Genomic DNA, 24,603 nt, shown 5'->3' with positions numbered 1-24,603 from the left:
TGCTTCTGGTTCTGTCAGCCTCTTTTCTTTGCTCCTGGGCACAGGAACAGAAAATGGGAAGTCCACTGCTCTCGAGACCTCTCTTGCCCCACCCTCAGATTGGGAATGCCAAGTTCTCTAGTGTGAGTTACATAGTGTGAGTTGCACAGTGTAGGTTTTGTACCAGATATGATTTTTATAGTTTTATTATTCCATCAAAAAAGCTACCTTATCAAGAACTTATCCTGTGCCGGGCACTTTGTTAAGCGTTCTACAGGAGTTATTTTATTTATTGCTCAGAGCAGCCCTGTGAGGTTGGTACTATTATCGTCCTATATTTTAGAAACTAAGCTTCAAAGAGCTTAAGCAGTTCGCCAAGGCCACACAGCTAGTGTCTGTATTGGGATTCCAACTGAAGTAGTCTTGACTGCAGAGCTCTTACTTTTTTTAAAGCCTCACTCGAGGACATGCTTATTAATCAGAGAGACAGAGAGACAGAGAGACAGAGACATCAATGTATCAATGTGAGAGAGAAACATCAATTGGTTGCCTCCCATATGTGCCCTGACTGGGGATGGAGCCTGCAACCTTTTGGTATATGGGACTACGCTCCAAACAGCTGAGCGACACTGGCTGGTGCAGCTCTTTTAAAATGGGGGAAGACCACATTTTCTGCTCATTTTTTAAAGCTGCCTACTTACCATTTGAATGAGAAATGCCCATTTTATGGTCATCTCAGTCTATGCCAGGGAGACTTCTGCCCCTGGGTTCTGGGTCAGTGTCTCTCCTGAGTGACCCTCTGACATTTGCTATCTGGTGGGGATGCTGTGGGAGCTGAACTGGCTTCCTTCTCGCCCTCTAGAAGCAAGTTGATAAATGACTTCTGTTGCTGGATACCCTGTGCAGCCTGCCTCAGGGGAATTCCGCTCGTGCCTGCCTCTGCCTGGGAAAGCTAGGTTCCTTCTTGTTGGAGGTGGGGCGGGCTGGCTAGGAAAGGCCTGGGCTTCTGCTCAGTGCATGCTGAGCCTTGTGCTCTGCCCTTGGAATTGTGGAGCCCTGCTCCCCCTCTCATCCCCATACACCCCAGGCCTGGTGCCTTTAAGGGTGTGTGCTTCTGTTTAAGGGCAGGCCCCAGCCTGGCTCATGTGCCTGCCCGTCATTATCCTTCCAGGTGCTGCATGGAAGATCCCTGCTGTGACCCTGGTAGATTTCCTCAGTGTGCTTGTCTTGGGCCAGCCTTGAGCAGTGCCCCAATCTACTCCCTGACTTTTTGATTTCCTAGAACTTTAAGTACTCTCTTTGCAAGTGGCCCCTTTCTGGTTGTTTAGTTTCGCTCTATGCTGGAGCTCCCTGATGTGCCTCTGGAGCATCTGGGGGCCACCAAGCAGCTTCCTTTCCTCCCTCCCTCCTCTCTTCTCTTCCTATCTGGTGATCCTAACACCCTCACCCCACCCCCACTCTCTTCTGACTGAGCTTGTTCTAGGAACAGCTCAGGTATCCTAGAAACAAGAAGAGAAACACACACACACACACAGATCACACACACGAAAAGAAGAGAAACCAAGCTCAGAAATTTCTCCCAGAGGCTTAGAGGCAATTATCAAACCAAAACAAAGTTTTCTGGAAGGAAATGAAACAGCTCAGGGAGGGTGGAGTAGAGGAGGATGTGTGTCAGGCAGAGGTGGGCTCAAGTCTCTGGCAGAGACCCGTCAGTTTTAGCGGCTCCAGCATCTCTTCTCCAGAGTTCTCCTTTTCCTGTTGTCTTCCCCACAGGAAGGCTACCCCTCACCTGTCACACTTTAAGCCCCCTGCCCTAGGAAACCACGCTGGTCCCCAGATAGCCCCTTTGAATACTAGTTTAGTTGAACACCCGTAATTGACTTGGGCCCCTTCCTTAGGTGGCTTGGTAGAAGGTTCAGGGCCTTTAGAGCCTAGTATAGCCCCTATTGCTACTGTGAAGCCAGGCAGTTTGACATCTGAACTGAAGGAGCATAGAACTACCTTCTTATTCTCTGTGTCAAGCACTTTGTAGGGGCCACGGAAAGACTGGGTAAACCTGAGAGAAAAGGATGCCTGACTTGGTGCCCTGAGGGATGGGAATCATGTGAATAAGGTATATAGGGTCTTTGTGGGGTTTAGGTTCAAGAAGGGCAAGCAAACAATAAGCATATCTATATATATAAAAACCTAAGTGACCATTATGACCAAACAACCAGTCACTATGATGTGCACTGACCACAAGGGGGCAGACCCTCAACGCAGGAGCTACACCCTGGTGATCATTGCGCTCCCACAGCCAACCTCTCGCAGCCGGCCAACCTCCCGCTGTCCCTCCCCCTGGGCCCTGATTGGGACTAGGCGAGGCAGCCCCCATCAGACTGATTGCCGGCCAGACCAAGGGACCCCACCCGTGCACGAATTCGTGCACCCGGCCTCTAGTAGACAAATAAATGAGCAAGATAATATCAGAGAGTGACGAGTGTTCCAAGAAAATAAAACTGAGTGATGGAAGAATCAACATGTGAAGATCGACACCAAAGTGTTCCCAGTGGAGGAAACCTCAAGTGCAAAGGTCCCAAGGAAAGGAGGAATACATTGACTTGTTTGAGGAGCTAAGTAGCGTGGTGGCTAGACCATAATGACTGAGAGGAGGAGGCTCAGACACTGCCACTTTGACTTGGCTTGTAAGTCTTGCAGCTCACAGATTCACCTCTTGTTCTGGAAGAAAATATGTTTAGAGTCCACAGAAAGAAGCGTAATGGTAGCTCTGTACTGGTGGCCATGTTATTTACTGGGTTATTACTGTGGATGAAAGGGGCCACATGCTAAGTTATGATGGGTAATCATGGCCTAGCCCTAGGCTGGTATCTTCTCTGACAAGGTCAATCTTACCTTAACTGAGCCTATTGTCTTTTTGCATCTAAGATAGCATATCTGTGAAATGTCAAAGTAACTTGTAACTTCCCTTTTTCCGGACCCTGGACCCCTCGGGGCACAACCAAATATGCCTGGGTGCCAGGATGGAGACCACAAATTCCTTCATTGTTATTGTTATCATGTTAATTGTTGACTGTTAACTATCCTGTACCCACCTAAGTAAAAGAAGTATGTGTCTATCATTTTACTTTTTATCCAATCCCAGAGGTCCCCCCTCCCCCAGCTTTGCTTTCTCTTGCCTCCCTAATCTATCACCAGTGGATTTCATGTAACCCATTTACGTCTCCTCCTTTGAATGTAATGTATAAAACAAGAGAAAAACCACCGTTCTCCGGAGCATTATCCCAATCCGTTGAGATTTTGCTTCCTGGCAATTGTCGACAGTTTGACTCAAATAAACTCACCAAAATTCTTTACAGGCTTGAATGTTTTTTACGTTAGAATTACTAAGCCCTTTCTCATGCCTTGGTGGTGGTGGGGTGGGGTGGGGTTCATAAAGTGTCCCAGAAACAGATGCCTTGGGTCTCATGGTCTGGCCTAAGAGGGTTACTTATTTGGAAAGCTTTGGAGTCCAGGTATCTAAAAAGGACCACAGCCAAGGATGCACTAGGAAACATCCTAGACCAGGGGTGGGCAACCTTTTTGTGAATGTGTGCCAAAACCAGCAAAATCTCTGACTCAAAATTCTTCTGCGTGCCAACCCTAATTTTTTGAGAACATGTTATGCCTACTTGATATCTCTTAAGGTGTACATATGTGAAGAACCTTGAAGAAATAATAAAATTCATTCGAGCGACAAAAACACAGTATATGATGATGAAAAATACATTTATTTTTTAATGTATACATGTACACTGATAGTTCGACAGAAAACTTTATGACTCCGTTTGATATTATCAGTGGGCCTTTTGCTGCTGCATCACTGATGACAGAGATTTTACATCAGGTTTATATTTCGTGACCTTGAGAGAGATGCGCGAGCTACTACTTTCATCCGTCAGGCTACTCCTATTACGAGACTTAACAAAATTCATCACTGAGAACAAAGATTCACAAGCGTATGTGGATGAAACCAAAACACTGGTCGGATCTAGGAAGGCAGGGAGAGTTAAGGCAGAGGCATTGAAATTGCTCTTCCCCTCTCTCATCAATCCATGTCTATGGTCTTTAAGATAACTTGTTATGTAAAATTAGTTATTTATCTAAGATGCACGTACACTGAATTTATCTGAAAAATAAAAAAGTCGATATTAAGAAAAAAATTGTAAATGGAAGATTATAAGAGAGGGTTTCGCGTGCTAGCAAAAGTTACTGGCGTGCCATGTTTGGCACTCGTGCCAGGGGTTACCCACCCCTGTCCTAGACTCATTATCTATTAGAATAATTAAAGCTATAAGATTTCCCCTTTGGGGGTGAATCTGGAGGGACAGTTTGTAATTGCACACCTTGATGAGGACCCTAATGAGTCACCGGTATCCAGCAAGTCCTATATGGGATGCTGTAAGGGTGCCTGCTGACTCCCTGATAGCCCTGTCCTTGTGACCTTCTTTAGTCTCACAACAATTCTTTGAGGTAGATATTATTTCTGTTTACAGATGAGGAAATTGAGGTTCAGAGAAGTTAAGGAATATCCCCAAGATCACACAGTATGCTAGCAGACAGGTCTTTCTGACCACAGTTTTCTTGTTTCCATCATCACATTGCCCTCAAACATCAGTGTGTCTTAAAAGCCTGAGATGGGGAGAATCCTGGTCCCTAGTTCACAGGCCTGCTACTAAAGAGGTTCCTTGGCAGTCAGGGCTTTGAGAGTTGGTAGCTAGAAGCATAAATATTTATTCACTCGTTCAGAAATATTTATTGGGTGCCTATCTTCTAGGCCGTATGGGTGTAACAGTAAATAAAACATAAAAATCACCTTCACAGAGCTGGCAATCTACTGATGAAGTTAACTGTGTGAGTATTGATGTGTGTTATGGAAAAAGTATAAGCAATGCGCATTGAAAGGAATAGGGCATACGGGGCTGTGAGGCTGTAATGTTAAATAGGGCTAGAGAGTGGCATTTGAGCAAGGCTTGAGGGCCCTTTGGTGTGTGAGTCACCTGACTGTACTTGGTCTGAAAGAAGAAATTGTAAAGCACAGGGTCTCTGCTCGAGCCTTCTGTGTCTTGCTCCATGTGTGTGCTGCTGCATTCATTGCTAGTCCCAGGGTTTGTTTGTTTCTGCCTCTGGAGGATGGAGAGTGGTAGGAGGCAGATCGTGTGGGAATGCTGGGCTCTTTGTGATGGCAGCAGGCCTGGACCTGTCCAGGGGAGGGGGTTGTTGAGGGATTGGCTTTTTCTGATTCAGAGAAGTTCCTGGGCAGAGAGCCCAGCACCTGGTACTGGTGCTCCATGTGACTCCCCGGCTGAGGCCCGAGGGACTAAGGCCTTACTGTCTTTCTGTGGGAGTGAGCAGTCTCCCCACACCTGCACCCTGGGGTTCTGAATTACGGGACTCAGCTGGTTGGGCCAGCTCAGCCCTTGTCATGTTGAGGATTTCAGCCAGCACTGCTGCCAGGGCCTGTGGAGATGACTGCCTGCTCTGTTGGGCTGGGTCAAAGGACTAGGAGGCCAAGGGCCAAATATCATGCAAACTGAGCCCCACCCTCTCTCCCTAGCAGACTGAGGAGCTTGCTCAAAGGTTAAAGAAGACTGAGAAGACACCCACACAGTGTTTTGTTGTTGTTAATCCTCACTCAAGGGTATTTTTTCCATTGATTTTTTTGTTTGTTTGTTGAGAGAGTGGCAGGGGGAGAGAGAGGGAGAGGAGAGAAGGGAGAGAGAGAGAAACACCCCTTCCCATAACCACACCCCTCAAATCCTTCCCCACTGTTTTCTTTCTCCTTCTCTCCCCATCTCCTAACCTTTCCTGTCCTCCTTTCCTCACTCCTTTCTCCCTTTTCTTTTTAAATGTATTTTTATTGATTCAGAGAGGAAGGGAGAGGGAGAGAGAGAAACACCAATGATGAGAGAGAACCATTGATCGGCTGCCTCTTACATGCCCCCTACTGGGGGTTGAGCCTGTAGCCCTTGACTAGAATCGAACCCTGGACCTTTCAGTCTGCAGGCCAACGCTCTATCCACTGAGCAAAACCAGCTAGAGCTCTCCATTTTCTTTTTATACCAACTTGCAGTCTCCTGCTTCCCTTTCAGAATGCCATGTCAGGAGGAGTTCTATTTATTTATTTATTTATTTATTTATTTATTTATTTATTTCCTCACCCGAGAATATGGCTTTTTTAAAAATTGTTTTTGAGAGAAACATCGTTGTGAGAAGCATCAATCGGTTGGCTCCTGTAAACACCTCAACTGGGGATCAAACCCACAACCTAGGTATGTGCCCTGACTTGTAATCAAACCTGCAACCCTTTGGTGTATGGGATGATGCTCCAATCAACTGAGCCACCCAGCCAGGGCTATTTTTTGTGTTTTTCTTTTTTTGGGGGGGGGGGGGGCGGGGGGGAAGAATCACATCTTTATTTTCATTAACCTTTAACTAACATTTAGCATTTCCTTTTTTATTTTTTTTCAATTATAGTAGACAGACCTTGTTATATTAGTTTCAGGTGTACATCCCAGTAATTAAACATTATATAACTTACTAAGTGATCATCTCATATCTAATACCCATTTCACACTATACATAGTTATTACAATATTATTTACTATATTCCCTATGCTGTACTTTACATCCCTATGACTATTCTGTAAAAACCAATCTGTACTTCTTAATCCCTTCACCTTTTTCACACACACACACACACACACACACACACACACCAGGGCTGGGAACCTGTAACCCAGGTATGTGCCCTAGACTGGGAATTGAACCGAGACCCTTTGGTGCACAGGCCGACACTAAACACTGAGCCACACTGGCCAGGGCCCACATCAGTGCTTTTGAGGTCTGTTCTCTTGAGAGGACCTCAACAAACTGGGCACAGGGGGAACTTTGGACGTCTTCTCCAAGTTCTGCCCTCGCTTCAACATCTGCATTGTTGTCCCCACAGGTGTGATAATGGGTTGTCCTCTTTATTCCTTTTTACAATTTTGGCCTCCCCCTCCCTTCCTCATCTGATATGTTGTGTGGGGGGCTGGGGGCTGCGGGGAGGGGGGCCGGTGCAGCTCCTGCACAGTACACATGTAGGTGTACATGTGGGAGGCCTCACCTCTCTTTGGAGCACAAATGCTTGACACGTGTATATCCAAGCCTGTGAACCAGCTATACATCCATGACTTGTATTGCCCAAATCGTGTACTCTTTCTTCCTGTACCCCTTCCTGGGCTGTGTGTGAGGATTGTAGGAAGGTCTGTGTCCCAGCTGCCCTTTCTGAATATGGCCAGAGACGGTACTGGTGTTTAGGGACCCCTTTCACCCTCATGGGGCTGCAGAGATAGGCCCTTGTGGGCAAGGAAAAGAAGCAAGAAGAACAGATTGCAGAAGAAAACAGTCACTTGCCCTCTGTGGCAAGCGGAGCCTCTCTGCTGGGTGACTGGAATTCCCAGGTGACCTGGGAGCTCCTTGGGGAGCTGTGGTTTGGTGCTAAGTCTGTTGTCTAACTCATCTCCCCAGGTGTGTGGTCGTGCTGTTCAACCCCCGGAAACACAAACAGCACCACATCCTCAACAGTTCCAGGTAAATGGTCTGGGCCCGCAGAGAGCAACCCCTCTTCCTGCAGACTGGGACGAGGGCACCGCCTGGGGTCTCTGCGACTCTTGGGACTGGGACCTGGTTGGGCCCCAAGGCCACAGAGGGGAATGCCACATGTGCCATTGATGTCTGCCAGTCTTGCCTTTTGAGGGAACTGTGAGGGAGCAAGGCTTAGGCCAGGCTGCCAGTGGCCCTCTGAGCCTGCCTCATCTCTTGCAGGAAAACCATCACTGCTCTTGCCTTCTCCCCTGATGGCAAGTACTTGGTCACTGGAGAGGTGAGTGAGGAGAAGGGGCTACAGTTCTGTGAAGAGGGTGGGTGGTCTGCCCTCAGCCGAGAGCTACAATTCTAGGCCTAGTTAGGGCTGCTGCCACTTTGGCTTCCAAAACAGAAGCCAAATCCTGGTGTTTGCTACACCTTAAAACAGTGGTTCTTAAGCTTCAGTGTGCATCAGAATCACCTGGAGGGCTTGTTAAAATGCACAGTGGTAGGCCTAACCCCAGTTTTTGATTCTGTAAGTTTGGGATGGGGCTCCAAAATTTGTATTTCTAACAAGTTCCCACATGCTGATCCTGCTGGTTTGGGAAGCACTTTCAAAACCACTGCCTTCAAATATTCCTTGTCCCCAGAGGCCCCCTGCTGGGCACATGAGGAATACCTCTTCCCGCGGAGGCAGTGGGGCAGAAAGAGGCATGAACGGTAGTAGTTCTCAACCGTGGCTGCCCATAGAATCACTCAAGGAGCTTTGAACAGATACAGAGCTGTAGACCCTCACCCGGAGATATTGGACATAATCTGAGGCCATGTTCCCCCTGATACTTACTGTTGTCCCGAGACATTTGCTGTTTCCTCTCTGCCTTTGCCCTGTACAGCACTCTGCTCTTGACTTGTGGCAGAGGTCATTAGAGAAGATCGTATCCAGTAGCTGAGGAGGCGAGGGCCCCCACTTTGAAAGGCTAGTGGGGTCTGTATGCTTCTGGCCCTCACTTCCAGTTCTCGCCTCCCTGCAGAGTGGGCACATGCCAGCAGTGCGGGTTTGGGACGTGGCTGAGCGTAGCCAGGTGGCAGAGCTGCAGGAGCATAAGTACGGTGTGGCTTGCGTGGCCTTTTCCCCTAGCGCCAAGTACATTGTCTCCGTGGGCTACCAACATGACATGATCGTCAACGTCTGGGCCTGGAAGGTGAGTGGGCTGGGTGGGCTGGGCTGGCAGCCTGACGGGGTTCAAGGGCCAGTTGGAGAGCCAGGAAGATACCGACCTGAGTCCCTTCATTCTACTCTGCTAATCTCAGCCTCATTCTAGAAAATGATCTGAAGCAGGAAAGAGCAACTATAGCCAAGCGTGTTGGTAGAAAGGGGCTAGCTTCCTGCCTTTGAGGACCTCCATAGGAAATGAATCTCTTCAACTCCTCTGAAAAGGGATTCTTTATCCTCCCCCTTTTTTTTCAGACCAATAAACCATGAAAAGAAAGATCTTTTTTTTTTTTTTTCAAAGCTCCAAGAGGCAGGACATTGATTCTCCCTTTGGCTTTCTCTCCAGAAAAACATTGTGGTGGCCTCCAATAAGGTGTCCAGCCGGGTGACAGCAGTGTCCTTCTCTGAAGATTGCAGCTACTTTGTCACTGCAGGGAACCGACACATCAAATTCTGGTACCTTGATGACAGTAAGACCTCAAAGGTGAGATGCTGAGGCTGTAAGTAGCCAGCAGGGTCAGGGCCTGCTCAGCCCACCCCAGGAGACCCTGCTCCATTGGGGCCCTTCGCTGTTTGCTCGGCAGCTGTACAGAAGTTCTGGATGAGCTAGATGCTCTCAGGACCGCGGGGTAGTCTCACAGAGCAAGGGGGCCTAGTTTCTAGGGGCAGGCTCTGGCGGAAGGTGGGTGGGCAACAGTGATATGTCTCCACAGGTGAATGCCACTGTGCCCCTGTTGGGCCGCTCAGGGCTGCTGGGGGAGCTACGGAACAACCTGTTCACCGATGTGGCCTGTGGCCGAGGGAAGAAAGCAGACAGTACCTTCTGCATCACATCCTCAGGGCTACTGTGCGAGTTCAGTGACCGGAGGCTTTTGGATAAGTGGGTGGAGCTGAGAGTAAGTACCCCTGGCCCAGTTGGTTGGGGCTGTGCATGTAATGGCTCAGGTGAGAATTGATACCTGTGGCTTATACCAGGGCCTGAGCCCTCGTGCATGCAGGAGGGGACCCCAGGAGAGAGAACTCCTCCCAGTTTCAGCCCATGGAGATCTGTATAACTGCCTCCTCTCTGCTCTCTTTCTGTCTGTCTTTCCCCTGCTTTCCTCTTCTGCTCAGAACACAGACAGCTTCACAGTAAGTGATGCCTGGACTCTCCTGTCTTTCTCGTGCTATTTTCTTTTCTTTGCTGGGCTTTTCCTACTTTGTTTTCTTTGCCAAAACGTCCAGTATCTTAGGAGGGTCCTTGACTCCCATCCCCCAAAGGGCACATGACTATGGGCCCTCTGGCCACCTGCTGCTGGAGGGAGGGGCATCTCTAGATAACAGCTGATGGGCTCAGGCCAGAGCAGCTGGGCTGCTTTTCCTTTGCCGGTGCCTTGGTTGGTCTCTCCTCTTGGCAGGTGATTGTTGAGGAGGGGTTGGCAGGTGGCCTCTCCTGACCTGAGCCCCTCTGCCTGCAGACCTCCGTGGCCTACTGCATCTCTGTGAGCCAAGACTACATCTTTTGTGGCTGTGCTGACGGCACCGTGCGCCTCTTCAACCCCTCTAACCTGCACTTTCTCAGCACCCTGCCCCGGCCCCATGCCTTGGGGACAGACATTGCCAGTGTCACTGAGGCCAGGTGAGCTCTGTGCGCCCCCTGCGTCCATTCACAGCCTCATGCTGTGCTCAGCCTTTAGGGAACAGGTGAAGAGTATCCATGCCCCTAGGATAACCAGAAATACCTCTGTAGACAAACAAATTTGGGTTTATTGGTACTTGTTGCAACCAAGGAGAAATGGGGAGTATCTCAGTAAGTGGGGGCTGTTTTAAGTGTAGGGGTATTGTAAGATTTGAGATATATGTGAGGTGATTTTAGAAAGGTTCAGGGGTTGAAATTTTGCTCTAGTTGGATGCTGTCAGGAAGTGGGGGCAATTCTATAATTAGGCATCCTAATAATTTTTACCTTATGAAGTGGGACTAAAGCTGTAATTGGTAAAGCAGCAGCAGTCAATCCTGATAGACAGGAAAGGGTGGTGTTTGGTTATTTTTGTGGTTTGCACTGTGATCTTGTTTTTATCTGTCAGACACAATGGCAGTAATCTTGTTTTATTTTGCTCTGCCATGGCCATAGAGTGACCCTGTCTGACGTTGGTGTTCTGTGACATTGTGCTCATCAGGAGAACACCATGGCCCAGTAGCTAGTGCCAGGGCAGCTCCCAGCTGACGGCTGTCAGGGGCTGCTTTGTCTTTCTTAGGCAGCTGCTTTCAAACCTGCGGGTCTGGAGAAGGCTCCCATGCCCTGCTCCTTCCGTCATGGGTTAGCTTCTGTTTTCATTCCTTTCAGTCCTTCATTTTATCAGCTCCTCACTCACCAGTTTGCTTATCCTCTTCCCACAGTCGCCTCTTCTCTGGAGTGGCCAATGCCAGGTATCCAGACACCATTGCCTTGACCTTTGATCCCACTAATCAGTGGCTATCTTGTGTATACAACGACCACAGCATTTATGTTTGGGATGTGAGGGACCCCAAGAAAGTGGGCAAGGTGTACTCGGCTCTGTATCATTCCTCCTGCGTCTGGAGTGTAGAGGTACGTGGGCTGGGATGGCTTGAGACAGGCCAGGTTTGCTGGGATGCCGTTGTGAAGACGGGAAGTGGGATCCCCAAGTATAACATTATGCTCCCGCTGCCTCCTTGTTTCTCTAGCAACATCCCTGTACCTCCACCTATCTTCAGATGGGTCCTGATGATTGAGCTTGCATTTTATGCTTCTGTATCTTAGGCTTCTTCCAATGTGGCCCTGTCCATTCTTAACTTTGTCTTGTCCAAGGCTCAGTGATTTTGGACAAGTTAATGAACTTGACCGAACTTTAGTTTCCTCAACTGTAAAATGATGTACCTGATTCACCTAATTGTTCTGAGAAGAAAATGAAATAATGTTAAGTGGGAGACATAGAAGAGTCCCTGGCATAGAGTAGGTGCTTGGTTAATGTGCTTTCCCTTAGTGAACATCTAATAATTAGGGCTTGCTTACTATGTGACAGACACTAGGCTAAGTCTTGGCCAGTGAGATTATCCCTTTAATGAGATTATTCCTTTAATCTCATTCCCTTCTCCCTGGGCGAAGGACAGCTCCCTACCTGGAGATCTGACTTGGTTCCCTCTGCCCCTTCAGGTCTACCCAGAAGTGAAGGACAGTAACCAAGCCTGCCTCCCTCCCAGTTCCTTCATCACCTGTTCCTCAGACAACACCATCCGCCTGTGGAACACAGAGAGTTCCGGGGTGCATGGCTCCACCCTGCACCGAAATATCCTCAGCAATGTGAGCCCTGAGGCCTTAGGGTCCCCACTCTCTACTTAGTATTCCCATCCCCTCAGCCTTCATACCTTCTCAGGAACGGGGTCCCCAGACCTTGATCTTCCAGCTCTGATTTGACTGGGCTCTTTAAGCCAAAGGCTTATCTTGTCCAGCAATCCTCTTCCCTTGCAATTATATTGGGTCAGGCCTGCCTTACCCACTTCTCTGCATCTGCTCCACCAGGACCTCATTAAGATCATCTATGTGGATGGGAACACTCAGGCCCTGCTGGACACTGAGCTGCCTGGAGGAGACAAAGCTGATGGGTCCCTGATGGATCCCCGTGTGGGCATCCGTTCTGTGTGTATCAGCCCCAACGGACAGCATCTAGCTTCGGGGGACCGTATGGGCACGCTCAGGTAATGCCAGGCCTGGAGTGGATACTGACTGTGTCTCATGGTGCAGGCTGGAGGAGTTAGGTCCCCAAGGACAGAAAAGTTTGGTTCAAAAAGATTGGGGGAGATATTTATATACAAGGGAAAGATAACTTTACAATGAAGAAACACCGCAGAAACCATCCTCAAACAAATGATCAAGCTTAACATCTTCATGTCAACATCATGAAGCCCATAATATGATATAGTAATAAGGACATAGCATTGTTTCTGTGTTATTCTTGCCAAAAATGCATACACTCATTCCAATCTTGAGAAAACATCAGACAAACTCCAAGTGAGGTACATGTGGCAGAGAACCTATATTGATCTCTTCAAAAGCGTCAGGGTGATGAAAGGTGAGGGAAGACTGAAGAACTATTCAAGACTGCAAGAGACTAAAGAGAAATAACAACTAATGCAAATTGGATAGGATCCTGGATTCAGAAAAAGAACATTGTGGAAAAAATTGGAGAAATCCAAATAAAGCGTTTTATTATTAGTATTGTATGAATGTAAATTTCCTGGCTCTGGTCATTGAACTGTTGTTATGTAAGATGTGTACATTTGGGAAAGCTGGGTAAAGGAAATATGGAAACTCTTCTGTACTCATTACAACCTTCCTCTAAGCCTAAAAAAAATAGTAAATGTTGGAAAAGATTGGGAGAGAGGTTGTAGCAGAGAAAGCAGCGTGAATCTCTCTTCCTGAAGCCTGCCAATGACCTCTACCATCCTCTCCTCATTTCTGCAGGGTGCACGAGCTGCAGTCCCTTAGTGAGATGCTGAAGGTGGAGGCCCATGACTCGGAAATTCTCTGCCTGGAGTACTCTAAGCCAGACACAGGTCAGGAGGATACCTGGTCCCTAGCCCAGACTGGCACAGGGCTCCTCCATCCTGCTAGTGCCACTTACCTCTGTCCTGCCTCTTGGATGTGAGACTGAAAGTCCTTTGAATCATTTGGTGTCTTTGCAGGTTTAGAGGAGGACAGCTCCATCCCTGCTCCATGGGGCTCAGTTACTGCAGGCCTCTTTGCCTGGCTCAGGTAGGGGCCTGCTCTGGGCACTTGTGGGCTGATGAGTTCTTCTACCCCAGGTCTGAAGCTGCTAGCGTCAGCGAGCCGGGACAGGCTGATCCACGTGCTGGACGCTGGACGGGAGTACAGCCTGCAGCAGACGTTGGACGAGCACTCGTCCTCCATCACTGCTGTCAAGTTTGCAGGTGGGGGCAGGGTAACTGAGACACATTCTGCCGCCTACCACCAACATCATCCTTACCCCTCTCCCCACTGCCACCTGCCTTCCACCGCTGTGAGAAGGGTGTGCCTGTCATGGGGAATGTTGGACAGCTGCTGGGAGGCCTGGGGCTGGATGGGAAGGCAGGTGGAATGTAAACTCTTAGTCCGGGGGATCCTGAGCCAGCCAGGTTGGCTGAGGACAGGGGTAAAGGAAAGCCCAGGTTTGGAGGTAAGCATCCTGATTTAATTGGTTGTCCCAGTCATGTAGAGTAGCTCAATAGGGGGGAAGGAAGGGAGAAAGGCAGAGGAAAAGCTGTCCCCACGTGGTGAGAGCAATGGGAATAACTAGGCCTCTCTCTTCCATAGCCAGCGATGGGCAAGTCCGCATGATCAGCTGTGGAGCAGACAAGAGCATCTACTTCCGCACTGCACAGAAGGTGAGGGGATGGGGTTTCCTTGAATGGCGCAGCGAGGGGTGCTGGGGGTCTCTGCCATTCCCGTACCTGAGGTTATGAGAGGTGAAGAGAGAAAGCAGGGCTCTCTGGGCCTGGTGAGACATGGGGCTTGGGTCTGTCCATATGCTCCACCCCTGCAGTCTGGAGATGGAGTCCAGTTCACACGGACACACCATGTGGTACGGAAGACGACCCTCTATGACATGGACGTGGAGCCCAGCTGGAAGTACACGGCTATTGGCTGCCAGGACCGAAATATTCGGTGGGCATCTTTTTTTCAGACAATCTGACCACATTCCTTGACACCCAAGGGGGTCAGCTCTAGGCACCTCAGTCCCCATGTCTGCCTTTTTGTCCAGGACTTTGTGACCTCTTGAGTCCATGGAATGAGTACTTTGCCTCACCCAAGAGGTGGTAGTCCCTTTGGTGTAGGGGAGTGGCTCCTATAGAGAATGTGGGAGTGAATTCTGGCATTTCTGCCACCCAGGTGTGCTGGATCGTGACCTCTTCCTCATGTGAATGAGAGTGTGTTTCTTTACAGGATCTTTAACATCAGCAGTGGGAAGCAGAAGAAGCTGTTTAAAGGGTCACAGGGTGAGGATGGCACTCTGATTAAGGTAAGGGCCAGTAGATGGGCTCTGGGCCAGAGAACAGGAGGATGGGGTGCTAGGTGAGGGCGGACCGGTGCTTCCCATCTCCTCCCAGCTGTGCGTCCCGCTCCTCAGGTGCAGACGGACCCCTCGGGGATCTACATTGCCACCAGCTGTTCTGACAAAAACCTCTCCATTTTTGACTTCGCCTCAGGCGAGTGTGTGGCCACCATGTTTGGCCACTCAGGTGAGTGTAGCCCCAATACTCTACCGCTGGAACTTTACTCTTCCTTTAGTTTTTTGGGACCTATCAGAGCTGCCTGCCCCTCCCTTCCAAACAACCCCCGACCTCCACTGTTGGAATAGGAGCTTGGCTGGGACTTCAGGGGCTCATGGGCCATATTCTTTGTTCTCCACAGAGATTGTCACTGGCATGAAATTTAGTAATGACTGCAAACATCTCATCTCTGTGTCGGGGGACAGGTGAGCAGAAGCCACAGCACACCCTCCCCTCCCCTCTTCGTCTCATGATGTCTCTGGGAAGTAGGGCTGAAAGGGGTATTTCTTGGCTGGACCTGACCGGCACTACAGGGTGGCTCTGGTCTCCTTGTCAGCCCATGGAGAAGGGGAACCAGTGGTGTTGCTGCCCCCAGAGTTCTACCCTCCCCCTCCCTCACACAAGTCTGTGGCTCTACCCAGCTGCATATTTGTGTGGCGCCTGAGCTCTGAGATGACCATCAGCATGAGGCAGCGTCTCGCTGAGCTGCGCCAGCGGCAGCGAGGGGTCAAGCAGCAAGGACCATCCTCTCCCCAAAGGACGGCTGGACCCAGTCGGTGAGAACAGAGTATGGGATGTGGGCCAGCAGTGGGTGAGCGTCCACGTTGCTTGCTGTCATCTTACTGCTCCTCCTCTTTGCTCTGCACCTGCCATTCAGCAACTCTGTATCCCCCAATACCTGTTTCTCACATGAAGACCTGTGACATTGTTCTCTTTCCCCATGACCTTCCTTGTCTTGGACTCAGGCACGAGGCCCCGTCGATGCTCTCTTCTGGACCAGCTCTCTCATCAGATAGTGACAAGGAGGGAGAAGATGAGTGCACTGAAGAAGAAGAACTTCCAGCTCTGCCCATCCTTGCCAAGGGCACCAAGAAAGAACCAGGTCTGTGGAAGTCTGGATGGGGCCAGACAGGCACCAGAGGGTATAGTGGCTGGATATACTCTTTCTGAGACTGGGGGGTAAGAGCAATGTGAGCCGAGGAAACTGGAGCATCATTGTGGCCACATAGGGTATGGACTGGTGTGGGGCCAGGGCTCTGGGGTGGGTGGGCAGGAGACATTCTCTGACTGCCTGTCTCTGTCTAGCCTTGGTGCCCAGCCCAGCCCTGCCCCGAAGCCTGTCCCACTGGGAAATGAGTCGGGTGAGTCACCATTGTTAACATGCCCTTCCAAGGTTACAGAGGTGAAGGAAGGTGATAGCAGGGCTCTGGGCTTGGCAAGGCCTTTGGGTGTGGGGTCTTCCCACATGCTCCACCCTTTGTGTCCAAGGAAGAACCTGTGGGAGGAGTTTGGGCGGCTAGGCCGGTCCCAGGTCGGGGATGATGAAGCTCAGGCATTGCCTTCCCGTAGGCCAGGTGAGGGGCCTGCAAGGATTAGTCGCTGCTGGGGAAGCACTCCACTTGTTCAGCTGCCTGGGGGCCTCGGGGTAAATGTGAACAAAGAACAGGTTGAGGTGGGGAGTAGAAAGGGGGTTTCTGAGCCAAATGGTTAAAAGTAAAGTTCAAGAAAATTAAAGATCCAAAGAGCAGAAATGTGGAGAAACTATAGCTCTAAAGATCCCAGGTTAGGAGGTAAGTTCAAAACTTCCAGGTAGTTGGTGTAGCCCCCGGGGGGGGGGGGGGCGGGGGGGGTAGGGGCGGGGATAAAGGCTTTCAGAGCAAGCCCCAAGGCAGCTCAGTCTTCACTTGTCCATGTCAGGATTTCAAGCACCAGCACCTTTCATTGTCCCACGGCAGTTCCCTGGGGTGAGGGTGTGGTGTCCCTGGTGCGCCGTGACCAGGCCAAGTGTCTCAGGGCTGGGCTGTTGGTTTGTTCTTGGTGCTGTGGACTTGGGGTCCTTGTTGGGGCTGTTTTCAGAGTAGGGGACTTCTAGAGACCCCTAGCTTTGAGGTGTCCACAATACCAGGTGAAGACTGAGACCAGAAGGTCCTCTAAGACAGGACATAGAGCAGGGGTCCTCAAACTACGGCCCGCGGGCCACATGCAAATACAAATATTGTATTTGTTCCCTTTTTGTTTTTTTACTTCAAAATAAGATATGTGCAGTGTGCATAGGAATTTGTTCATAGTTTGTTTTTTTTAACTATAGTCCAGCCCTCCAACGGTCTGAGGGACAGTGAACTGGCCCCCTGTTTAAAAAGTTTGAGGACCCCTGACATAGAGTGAAGCTAAGAGTATGAACTCTGGAGACAGATACCTGAGTTATAATCTATAGGCAGGCCACTTACTGTCTGTGGGAATTGGGCAAGTTACTTAAGCCTGTGTGCTTCAGTTTTCCCATCTGTAAATATGGGGAGAATATTAGTACCTACTAATACCTATTCGTTAGGTGGTTGTGAGGTTTGAATGAGCTAATACAAGAAAAGTGGCTGGCACACAGTATGTGATACATGAATGTTTGCTAAAACTCTTCTCTGATTGGCTTGTTACCGTTACACCTCTCACACTCTTGCCCCACACCAGGCACAAGAGACAGTGGAGTTCCTGGGTCCAGTTCCTGCAGCCAACCAAGGACCCAGAAGAAGGGGGCGCTGGGCTCAGTCAGGCGTGGAGCTGAGTGTTCGCTCCATGCTGGACCTGCGGCAGCTGGAGACACTGGCTCCAAGCTCTAGGGGTCCTAGCAGGGACTCTCTGGCCATGACCTCATCTGGTTCTGGGAAGCATGGTCAGCAGCCCCCTGAGACCTTACAGGTGAGCCAGTTTCTCCTAGTTCCCTGGAGATCTGCAAGCAGCCTTAGCCAACAGCTGGAGTCGAGCACTAGTCCAGTTATGCTCGCTTTGCCCCTGTGGCGCATGGGTAACCCAAACTGCAAATTCAGGGTGGGGCTGGCCAGGCTGTGTGATGGACTTGGGCAAGGTTCCTTGGGAGGCGGATGATACTAAGTGGTGGCTGGAGGTCTGCCGTCAGAGTGCCAATATAGTTCTAGAAGCTCAGGAACACGAGGGGGAGCCCAGCCTGGCTTCCTGGTGTCTGTCCTGAGTTGGAGTACCCAGCTTTTCCCAGAGTTGGCGCCCACCAAAACCTTGCCCACCCCTCCTCCTTCCCAGAGCATCTGTCATATCAGCAACCCCAGTCATACCCCTTTGTGTGTTTCCAGAAAGAAAAGTCCCCTCAGCCTCACGCTTCCCAGCCCTGTTCCTGCCCCCACATTATCCGGTTGTTATCCCAAGAGGAAGGGGTCTTTCCGCAAGATCTGGAGCCTACACCCATCGAAGATGGTATTGTCTACCCGGAGCCAAGTGACAGCCCCACCTTGGATACCAGGCAAGGGTTCTGCCACCACCAGACCCCTGGGGACCTGCAGCCCACTGTCTTTCCTTCCCTTTGAATGTTTTTTAATGAGCAGAGGGCTGGCCCCAGGGTCCTTGGGGCTTGCCTACCATGTCACCACTTCCTCAGCCTCAGTCCTGTCACAGGTGGGGGAGAAGGAAGGCAGAAGTTTAGGGGGGCTGCTGCTTACCCCTGCTCACTGCCTCCCCCACTGCTGGCCTTCCTGGCAGTGAGTTCCAGGTGCAGGCCCCAGCTCGAGGGACCCTGGGACGAGTGTACCCAGGCAACAGGGGCTCAGAGAAGCACAGCCCTGACAGCGCCTGCTCTGTGGACTATAGCAGCAGCCGCCTTTCCAGCCCTGAGCACCCCAATGAAGGTGAGGCTGCAGCCTTGAGGGAGGCCCAGACCAGGCCGGTCAGTGGGCTGAGGTGGGCGTGGAGGCTCTGGTGGCAGACGGGTACAGCGTGGTGCTTTTCTCCCCTCCTCCCCTTCTAGACTCTGAAAGCACGGAGCCGCTGAGTGTGGATGGCATTTCCTCAGACCTTGAAGAGCCAGCTGAGGGTGATGAGGAAGAGGAGGAAGAGGAGGGAGGCACTGGTCCCTATGAGCTGCAGGAAGGCAGTCCCCGTACCCCGGACCAGGAGCAGTTTCTAAAACAGCACTTTGAGACTCTGGCCAATGGGGCTGCTCCAGGTGTGGTCACAGGGCCAGTGTAGGGCCTCTGCAGTCAGCCCTGCTCCCCTCTGCCTGGCTGAGAGGGAAGGCCCAAGGGCAGGCCATGCCCTGGGGTTGCCTTCTCCAGGGGGTAGAATCTGGGGCAAGGGTTTGCTTCAGTTCATGATTTCTGTCACCCTGGCAGGGGGCCCAGTCCGGGTACCAGAGAGGACAGAGTCTCAGAGCATCTCTTCACGATTCCTTTTGCAAGTGCTGACGCCCCCACTCAGGTACTCCCACAGCAGCTCTCACTCTGCCACAGGAGCTCGCTCTCTGGCCCTCCCAGTGCTTCCAGTAGGGCCAGTCCTGCCCCTGGGGCAGCATGGAGCCCTCCTCTCTCTAAGGCTTCCCTTACCCACCAGTTTTAGGACAACTGTCTTGGCTGGCTTTGTGCCCGCCTGCCCTCTCCTCGCACTCCCTAGTGCTGTGAGTGCGTCTCCCCATCTTCCTCCTCTGGTCCTTCTTCCATGTTTCCTCCCTGCAGGGAACCGTCCCCATCTTCCTCAAGCCTGCCACTGACGTTGAAGCCAGTCCAGGTGCCGCAGGCTTCTGGTGAGCAGCTGAGAGGCAATGGTGCTAATCCTCCAGGAGCACCCCCAGAGGTGGAGCCCTCCCCTAGAAACCCTGGTCCCCAGCAGGCAGCCCCTGTGCTGTTGCCACGACGCCGTGTCAATGCAGACAGCAGCTGGATCTCCAAGAGCGTGGCCACAGCCAGCCCCTGTGGTGGACTCCAGAAAGCCCCGTCCATGCAGAGCCTGGCGCCACAGGGTGAGGGGCCTGGCGGGCTCAGCGCCAGGGTGTGGGGAGTGGAGCGTGAGCTGCTAGAGGAAGGAGAGCCTGATGCCGCTCTCTGTGCCACTCTGCTTACCACTGGGTGTTCTTGAGTGCAGCGGTCGCCAACATTTCAGACCTCGTGGACCACCGGTTGGTGACCACTGCTTTAGTGGGTGTATGCACGGCTCAGCAGGTATTTGAGCCTTGGCATCTGAGACACCTTCCTTACCACCTGACCTGCATATGTTTCTGTCTCCTCTGTAGGTGGGGCTCTTCTGCCAGGCCCATTACTCCTACGGGAGATGGAAGCCCAGGAGGGCCTACGTTCCCTGCCGCAGGCTGATGACCGGCAGTCTCTGTCTCGGCCCCACTCCTACCAGAACCCCACCACCAGTTCCATGGCCAAGATTTCCCGCAGCATCTCTGTCGGGGAGAACCTGGGCCTGGCGGCTGAACCTCAAGCTCCTGCCCCCATCCGGGTCCCACCACTCAGGCAGCTGGCCCTGCCCAGCCGGGCTCACCTGGTCCTGGACATTCCAAAGCCACTTCCTGATCGTCCTACCCTGGCCACCTTCTCACCTGTTACCAAGGGCCGGACCCCTAGTGAGGCAGAACAGCCTGGCTCCCCAGTGGGCCTAGGAAAGGCTCACAGTCCATCTGAGAGACAGGCCTGTTTAGGGGAGGGTACCCCTCCCCGGCCTAGGACAGAGTGCCAGGTTCAGCCTGGGTCCAACAGCCCTTGTGCCCAGCACCTGCCGGTCGGCAGCCTCCTCCAAGACCCCGAGATCTTGCAGCCCCCACCCCCTGAGAAGACTCCCAACCCCATGGAGTGCACCAGGCCAGGGGCAGCCCTAAGCCAGGCCGCAGGTGTGCACAGCTCCCCAGCTTTCATCTCCCGCCCCATCCTCTCTCCCCCGTCTCTGTTGGCCGCTCTCTGGCTCCATTCCATTTCTGTGCGTCCAGCCTCTGGCGTTTTTCGTCCTGTCTGCTCCTGTCTCGGTCCATAAGTCACACCCCTGATGGTGAGACACTCCTGCCAACCTTCATGACCTCTCTGACCCACTTGACCTCAGTGCCTTCTGGCCTCTGGGACTGGCCCTTTCCTTTGGACCTTGTTTTCTGTGTGTCGGGAGGGTGTTGGGAAGGAAGAGGCAAGAGGAAGAGATTGAGGGCAAGCGGAGGGGGTATGATGCTGGGGGTAGCCTGTTGCTCTGAGCAGCCATGGGTGGGGAGGCCAGAAAGGGCAGGTTTGCTGGGCCTGAGCTATATCTGTCTCTTCCAGAACCAGTGGTAAGCCTGGAGCAGTGTGAGCAGCTTGTGGCAGAGCTCCAGGGCAGTGTGCGCCAGGCCGTCCAGCTCTACCACTTGGTACGTGTTGGGCACCCACCCACGTCAGGAGTGCTAGCTCAGTGTCCAGAATCTAATGCTAAGGCTCTTCCACAGGTGGGGGTGGAGCAATTAAGAACATCCTGGGCGGAGGAGGTGAGGGGGTTAGAGGCCAGGTCAGGCCACTTGAACCAAACACCTACTGGTTATTTCTGACTAAGAGCTAGTGACTTCCTCAGATCAGAAGGTGGGGTTGAGAGCCCACGTGTCCTAGTTTGCTTCGGACCATCCCAGTTTATGCCTCGTGTCCCAATGTAATTATTAATAATATTCCTTCTCATATTTAAAAACTATTTGGCTGCCCTGGACTGTTCGCCTTAAAAGAGGAGTTACAGAATTTAGATGGTGCCCTAATGTGGTGTGCTCCTCTTTTGGGGTCACTCCAGTCTGCCTCCATCCCATAGCCTTTGGTCATACCTGCTGATCTTGGAGTGTGGGATTCCCAGTCACACAGCTGGGCAGGTAGTCCCTTCCTTGGGGGTGGGCTACCCAGGTGGAGCCCCTCCTTTTCATACATCCATTGACAGATCCCTCCACTGTTCCCCAACCCACTTCTGGGGTCCTGTTGCAGGTGGCTAGCTGCAAGACACCCTCAGTGGAGCAAAGTCGCATCACGCAGCTCCTCAGACGCACCTTCTCTTCAGTGCGGCAGGAACTAGAGGCCCTGGCGGGGACAGTGCTGCCCAGCCCCAGTGGAAGCCCTGGGGCTGTGGGAGCTGAGCAAACACAGGCCCTGCTAGAGCAATACTCAGAGCTGCTGCTTCGAGCTGTGGAGCGTCGCATGGAACGCAGACTCTGAACTCCAGAAGCCTGTCCCAAGTGAATGCTCCCCCTGTTGCAAACTAGCCCCTCTCCACTCACTAAAACCTGTGGGGATGCTTGGAGTGGATAGCAATGATCAACGCTCAGAGGGGAAGCAGCTTTCCCAGCTGCTCCTCCTGGGGCCCCTGTATTTATTAATTTATTTCCCTGTTGCCTCACTTCCTTGGAACTCCTGCCTCCACAACTCCTCCGGTAGCTCACGCAGGGGTTAGGTCTTGGGTCTTTGTCATCTTGGTGCTGTGAGGAGTAGGAGGGTGGCCTGCCCCATCTAGGAAGGGCTGGCCCTCTCTCTTCTTAGAAGCCATTTGAAATTACTGCAGGGATCAGCTCCCTGGGGTGGAGCACACACACAGGGTATTTTGTAGGTAGAGGTGAGAGGTAATGTGGTATTCAATACCCTTCAGCCAATAGCAGAGCCTCTCCTCTACCTCCACTTCCCCTCCCACACCAGCTGCACTCCCCTGGCTGCCAGAGCAGGGTTTATCCATTTTTCTCCAATTCCTGGCAGTTCAGAAAGGCAGAGCCCTCTGGCCCTTCAGGGCATTCCCAGCCATCAAGAATGTATCAAGGCCTAAGCCCCCACATTCCACTCCTATTCCCCCTCCAAGAGGGCCCTAGCATTGTCTTTTTCCCTGTGCCCTCTTTCTGTCTTGGCCAGAACTTGTGGAGCCAGCGGTGGGACATTGCTGCAGGACAGTAAAGCCCTCTGCTAGGCAGAAATGAAGCTCTGGCTCCTTTCCTTGTTCCCTTGTCCTTCCCTATCCTCCAACTCTGGTCCCCAGCAGGCTGCTGGAGCCCAGAGGCCATCTCCCTGCATCCTGAGTGATGCTCATTTAGAAGCCTGTGTTGGAGTTTCCCTCGTGGTTTACAGGGCACTGGCCCACCCTCTAAAGACCTTGGCCACAGATGAAATACACACACACACACCTGTTGCATGTTCATTGCTAGAGTACTTGACTGACTCATGTGTGCCTGGTTTCCTCTCATGTCCTACCCGACTTCACCACCCTGGCTCATGGGGAATGCCTATCAGAAGCACGAAAAGGGGTGGAACACACTAAACCCAAATTCTGGGTTCTTGGTGTCCACAGCCTAGATGATATGAGATGGCCCAAAGGATACTCGGTTTGGGTAGAGGGAGCCTCCTCAAAGGTAGTGCTGGGCACCCAGCATGCTCTGGATGTTGGAGGTTGAGGGGAGGGAGGCACATGGGGCTGCAGCAGGGGTAAGAGACACACTGGAAAGGTGGTAGGAGGGGCAGGTAAGTGGTAGAGGTGAGGGGATGGATGAGAATTGGAAGGGCAGTTCAGGGTGAGGGGAAGGAGACGGCACAGTGGGCAGGGAGAGTAGGACCAAGTAGTGGAGCAGTTATTGACGTGTTGGGGTGAAGAATGTGTGTCTCTGGCCCTACTGCTTCCCCTGCCTCAGGTAAGGCAGGGCAGCTTTACTGTATGTAGCTCCAGGCCACAAAAGCCCATTCTCCTTGGACAGGCCTTTGGGCCCTACTGACTCTATAGGCAGAGGCTTAGAAAGAATTGGATTCTGAAGGGGGCCCAGCTCTGTTTGGGTCAGCCTGAGTGCACCTGAACAGATGAAGCCTGTTTCACCCTACTGTTCTCTACTACCACCACCGCTATGGCCAATCTACAGAGAAACCCTAGGCCCAAGAACTCTCACAGCTGAGGGTGGACCCCCTGGTGGGGCTGCAGCTATGCTAGTCAGGTTAGAAACACTTCCACCTGTACCCCAGCCCCCGCTGGCATACCGGCCACAGCCCATCCCGAATAGGGCTCAGGCTGGGCCCTGTGGGCTGGCTGGGTTCTTAGCAATCCTTAGCCAGCCTGTCCCTCACAAGGAGGAAGCAATACTCCAGCTAATGTTGGTGAGAAGGTGGCCGCCCTTTCCTACTCCTAGCCCAGCTTTTTGGGGGGCGGGAAGGTGGGGAATCTGTGGCCGGGCCGCGCCCGTCCCCTTCTGCATGTCTGAGGCCACCGGCAGTTGCAGTTGCCGTTCCTGTTCAGATTTGCCCTGCCCCTGTTTTGAAAGCCCCTTATTTATAACTTTTATACTTTGTCCAAGCCCTGGCGCTTTACCCCTCCCCAGGTCTTATGGGCAGGGGCTGTTTTTAACGTCAGTTTGTATTGATGTATGAACTGGTCAATAAACAATCATTTGCTAACTTTCCGACGCCAGCAAGTGGGGCAGGCAACAGAAGGCGCTTCTTGCTCGCTGCATGGATAGTGGAATCGGGGGTGCGCTGGGGCGGGGAGAAGGGGAGCTCGATCCAGGCAGCGGCTTCATCTGTGGGGACCCTACGAAGTCGTGGGAGTGCGGGGAGCTAGAGCCCTGGCGTGGGCCTCGGGGAGGTGGAGTCTTCAGGAGGGGAGGGCGGGGCCTCGGGGGCGGGGTCTTCAGGAGGGGAGGGCCGGCCTTCAGGCGGGGGGCGGGGCCTTCAGGAGGGGAAGACCGGCCTTCAGGCGGGGGGCGGGGCCTTCAGGAGGGGAGGGCCGGCCTTCAGGCGGGGGGCGGGGCCTTCAGGAGGGGAGGGCCGGCCTTCAGGCGGGGGGCGGGGCC

At 52.1% G+C, this 24,603-nt stretch overlaps 1 protein-coding gene across 1 annotated transcript in view; it reads left to right on the top strand.

Annotated features, from left to right (window-relative positions):
- MAPKBP1 (mitogen-activated protein kinase binding protein 1) overlaps positions 1-24,208 on the top strand; it is a 57,394-nt gene extending 33,186 nt beyond the window's left edge. Inside the window, exons 4-31 of the mRNA XM_070424730.1 lie at positions 7,528-7,590; positions 7,825-7,882; positions 8,616-8,786; positions 9,144-9,281; positions 9,511-9,693; positions 10,255-10,415; positions 11,175-11,364; positions 11,950-12,096; positions 12,316-12,491; positions 13,258-13,349; positions 13,599-13,724; positions 14,107-14,177; positions 14,336-14,457; positions 14,737-14,812; positions 14,921-15,032; positions 15,205-15,268; positions 15,485-15,619; positions 15,809-15,945; positions 16,149-16,204; positions 17,526-17,753; positions 18,161-18,327; positions 18,564-18,709; positions 18,829-19,026; positions 19,193-19,277; positions 19,532-19,815; positions 20,086-20,688; positions 21,104-21,189; positions 21,779-24,208. Coding sequence (XP_070280831.1) covers positions 7,528-7,590; positions 7,825-7,882; positions 8,616-8,786; positions 9,144-9,281; positions 9,511-9,693; positions 10,255-10,415; positions 11,175-11,364; positions 11,950-12,096; positions 12,316-12,491; positions 13,258-13,349; positions 13,599-13,724; positions 14,107-14,177; positions 14,336-14,457; positions 14,737-14,812; positions 14,921-15,032; positions 15,205-15,268; positions 15,485-15,619; positions 15,809-15,945; positions 16,149-16,204; positions 17,526-17,753; positions 18,161-18,327; positions 18,564-18,709; positions 18,829-19,026; positions 19,193-19,277; positions 19,532-19,815; positions 20,086-20,688; positions 21,104-21,189; positions 21,779-22,006 — 4,303 coding nt within the window. The 3' untranslated portion in view covers positions 22,007-24,208. The remainder of the gene's footprint in view (positions 1-7,527; positions 7,591-7,824; positions 7,883-8,615; positions 8,787-9,143; positions 9,282-9,510; positions 9,694-10,254; positions 10,416-11,174; positions 11,365-11,949; positions 12,097-12,315; positions 12,492-13,257; positions 13,350-13,598; positions 13,725-14,106; positions 14,178-14,335; positions 14,458-14,736; positions 14,813-14,920; positions 15,033-15,204; positions 15,269-15,484; positions 15,620-15,808; positions 15,946-16,148; positions 16,205-17,525; positions 17,754-18,160; positions 18,328-18,563; positions 18,710-18,828; positions 19,027-19,192; positions 19,278-19,531; positions 19,816-20,085; positions 20,689-21,103; positions 21,190-21,778) is intronic.
- The last annotated feature ends 395 nt before the right edge of the window (positions 24,209-24,603 follow it).

This window comes from Myotis yumanensis, unplaced genomic scaffold (genome assembly GCF_028538775.1).
Source record: "Myotis yumanensis isolate MYYU_CA2020_CCGP unplaced genomic scaffold, mMyoYum1.0.hap1 SCAF_1, whole genome shotgun sequence".
Taxonomy (NCBI): Eukaryota; Metazoa; Chordata; class Mammalia; order Chiroptera; family Vespertilionidae; genus Myotis; species Myotis yumanensis.
Note: the sequence above shows the minus strand (reverse complement) of the source record. Positions and strands in the feature narration are given on the sequence as shown.